General features: G+C 42.6%; 1 protein-coding gene across 2 annotated transcripts; it reads right to left on the bottom strand.

The window, feature by feature from the left end:
• Positions 1–357: 357 nt before the first annotated feature.
• cep20 (centrosomal protein 20) lies at positions 358–3,676 on the bottom strand. 2 transcript variants are annotated; one of them, XM_088936570.1, is made up of 5 exons: positions 3,643–3,676; positions 2,906–3,033; positions 2,136–2,333; positions 1,740–1,824; positions 358–1,057 (listed from the first exon to the last, which is right to left on the bottom strand). In XM_088936570.1, the coding sequence occupies exons 2-5, from the start codon at positions 2,931–2,933 to the stop codon at positions 907–909; spliced, it is 462 nt and encodes a 153-aa protein (XP_088792696.1). In that variant the 5' UTR covers positions 2,934–3,033; positions 3,643–3,676; the 3' UTR covers positions 358–906. The 2 variants fall into 2 exon arrangements, with proteins under 2 accessions (XP_088792696.1, XP_088792695.1); XM_088936569.1 differs by lacking the exons at positions 2,906–3,033; positions 3,643–3,676 and having other exon boundaries at positions 2,136–2,894.
• Between the last annotated feature and the right edge of the window lie 193 nt (positions 3,677–3,869).

Consider the following 3,869-nt stretch of genomic DNA (forward strand, 5'->3'; position numbering starts at 1 on the left):
CTTCCATTCAAAATTAAGGGTGTTTTGCTCGTAGTGTTCATAACCCGTGGCCCACCACTCCACCTGCTGGACAAAAAAGTCCACTGCAGTTATGTACATAGAGTTTGGTCCAATGCTCCTTAAACATTTAGAGTTTATTTTAAATAATCTTCAAAACCAGAAAAGTTGCTTTCATAATGTAATTCTGACTTAACAGAAATGCACTTTTATTTGATTTGTCTGATGTTCTGTCATATGGAAATATTCATTTGAAAATGATGTTAAATCACTTAAATTATTGGTCTAAAATTTAAAATTACCTATGATACTTTCGCAAGAACAACAAAATACACAAAAACTGAGGTTCACTCACACACTATGAAATAAATATCTTTATTAAATATAAAACTGCATGTAGTTTCATCATTGAACATTACTACAAATGGTGGTGTTTCCGGGAGTTTGTAAGTTCACCAGGTGTCAGAATTAAGAACATGAAAACCATTAGAAAGAATCTTATCTTGTGTACTGAAATGAGGTTCCTGGAAATGTATGCCTTGCCCTCCCTGGTTTAAATTCCCAAAAACAGCTGTTCCTCTCAAAAGGATTCAACAAAAATACTGGTAGTTAATTCTGTCACAGCTCTCACATTACAACAACTGTATAGCAGATTCTCGTAGAAGCAACACAAATGCAACTCAATTAGTACAGAGGCTGGTAAGTATTCAGTGGTGACTGGTGCAGACTGACTTCATCCTGGGATCCTAACGGTGGGGGGATTTGATAGAGAGATCCAGTTCCGAGCACAAAAGTGGTCTACTACAAATTAAGAAAAGTACTGAAGAGCAGTGCCGTGCTTTAATTTCACCAGAAAGAAAGGCCTATATGTCCGTCCCTGGTTTGTCTCTGGGAGGAGCGATCAGAGGGTCACAGTTCACCGGCTCTGTTGCCGTCGCGAGAACTGAAATTGTTCTTCTCGGAGGCCAGAGGTGCTGCCGGCCTTCTCAGTAACAGCCTGGTCCCTTTATCACCTGGACCGCTGTTCATAAAATGGCCAAGTAAACTGTAGAGAAGTGGTCTGGGGAAAGAGAAGGGAAAAAACAGATGGTACATTTACATCAAATTACAGCCACAGCCTTGCCTCCTGCCTTGAACGCTCTCCCTTCAGGGATTCAGCCCCGCTCTACATCTCTGTTTGCCAAATGCAAGGTTAATGTTTATGTATGCATTGATTGTGATTGTGTTTTGCTTACGTGTTTATATGTCTGCTTCATCAGTCTTCTCCTGCTGCACCGAAAGCAAATTCCACCAGCTATCGTTGTGTGGCAATAAAGAGTTCTAGTCTTTATTGAAAACATAGAATAGCCACCATTGCTGTTTTATTTTAATTACATGTCAGTGTTTTCTTTTAAACTTTCTTTCCCTAGCTGGGACACCAATAAAACTTAAATTCCTACAGCTGTCCAAACACAATGAATATAGCCCATGACCATCTTACTACCTCAAATCTAACCTGATGCCGTTTGCCTCAGATTAACCTAACATGAGACAGATGTGTGACTGTTCAGCCTAATCTTCAGAGCACTGACTGGGACAGTCACAGGGTTAAAAATTGAATAAAAGCAGTATTTCCTTTCATTATTCCAATTAAAAAAAATCCCCTGACCAACTTGTAGTCTTCAGATATGTGTGTGTGTGTGTGACAGGCATGGGTATGTACTGCAGTAGCTGCTGAAGATCTCCAGCACTGGGGCACTTACACAGATCTGGCACTGGCGTCCTCCACCACGTTCAGTTCGTTGGCCAGGAACTGCCTGTCGAGTGGCAACTCCGGCTGGCCTGACTCTGTAGAAACACCAGGGCAGATTGTATTTTAGGTCATTCTGATGTTTTAACAAGAACCATATTGAACAATCATGTCATGATGACATCATGTCATGATGACACCATATTGAACAATTACATGATGACAGCATAAAACCTTGCCTACAGTAATTAAAGCTACTAAGGAGTGCTGAAGGAATCCGGTCAAAACCGGTTAAGATTATCCCTAACTCCAGGATTCAGGATATTGGAAATGACAGATGCCCAGCACAATGATTGATGCCCATCCCCGCCCATGTCAGTTCCCTGACCTTCCCCTCCCCCATGCCTACCCACGGTCAGCACGGAGGCAGTGTAGCGGTACTTGTTGAAATCCAGGTACTCGCGAATCAGCTCGTTGATGAGCAGGTTCTCATGGGACAGCGGAGGCCGGGCTTCATTCTGGTCATCCAGGGCATTGAACACTTCGGCTCGGATTCGGGCTTTCAGCTGACCCAGAACCCCCCTCGATTCTAGGGTCTCCTTCAGAGCTGGCCAGGAAGCACACAGACACACAACCGCACAGTAAAAAGCATCCAGAATCATTAAGGGGGACCGACAAAGGCAACCCAGTTCAACTTCAGACCTGAACTAAGAGGAAGAGCACTTAAAACTGAGAACTAGAGGCATCTCATACACAGAGAGTTGTAGGAATGTGGAACAATCGACCCAACCTGCTGTTGAAGTTGATATCCCGGCTTTTGTCAATAAAAGTCTGGATGAGATCATCGGATCAATCAACTACTTCCAAACGACATCAACGGGACGAATAGCCACCTGTCGTTTATAAAATGTACTAAAACTGTCGTGATGCAGGAATAAAACAAAAAAACAAATTAACTGCAATCTGGGGTACAATGCCTTATTTTCTCGTGATTTTTAATTTAAATCCTCCTGCATGTTAAAGTGTAAACTAGGTGTGTTGTCTCCGGAAAATAACATTCAGGCAGCGAGATTTATCGTTTGAGACATGCTCCTAAAGACATAACACAAGGATTTAAAAGCAAGACCTAAAACATTTACGGGGTGTATTATTTAATACTTTATTTAACACTGAACTCACCCAATTTCAGCTCCGCTGTCGTCGCCATCGTAACAAACCGCCACTTCCGGGGTGAAAGGTCAAATCATGTTCTTCCATTCTTGGCTGCCCTGAGGCTCCGCCTAATTTAAGTGGGGCTGCTGTGAACCCTGAAAATTTACAGGAAAGATATTAAACTGCGTAATTCAAACGTTCTTGATCACGCACAATCGCAAAGTAGATAAGAGACGGTATTTCTTCAAAAACTGTTAGTATGTAAAGCGCTGATACTATAAACGATCCTAATAATATACGGTATATAGTAACTAAAAAGCTAACAGTAGACGTTATTCCTATTTCGACAAGCCAAACTTATTTTAATATTAGCCCGTGATTTTGGCAGAAGGTTTACCTTAGCGAAAACAAGCTTTTTTTCAACGTCACTTAAGGGTAAAAACAGCACAAAAGTGCTGATTCATTTGGTTGTCACGCGAATTGATTCACCAGGCAGATACCTTTTTCTTTGTTTTGACAGCGAGGGCAGACAAAGTTACAAAAAAGGGGAGCATTAAAGAACTGTCGCTGTAGCCGAACAGGTAGAAAAATTGTATATGGCTAATAAAGTGATCTTATCTTATCTCATGACTATATTAATGGCACCGGTTGAAGGACATCAGCAAAACCGAGTTTATTCAACTAATTGCACACAAAGCAAGCACCGGGAAGAAGTCAAGTAAATAAAACTTGTATTGGCTGAAGCAGCGTGATGCTCGTCATACATGCTTTATAATGTAGTTTGCAGATTTCCTCGAGCTTCACGCTGACTCCCACCTGCACGTTAAAAGGAGGCGGACCCTTTCTGAGCAGGACCATAGAGACGGGAGACAGAAATAGAGCGGTACAGTGTTTTCCCCCCAGTGTGCCGGAGAGGCTCCGGCAGCGGCAGAGCGCCCCCTGCCCGTCGCCCAGCGCCACCTCGGCCGCCCGGCTTATGAAACGAGGAGAG

The sequence above is a fragment of the Atractosteus spatula genome, chromosome 18 (genome assembly GCF_055471065.1).
Source record: "Atractosteus spatula isolate fAtrSpa1 chromosome 18, fAtrSpa1.hap1, whole genome shotgun sequence".
NCBI lineage: Eukaryota > Metazoa > Chordata > Actinopteri > Semionotiformes > Lepisosteidae > Atractosteus > Atractosteus spatula.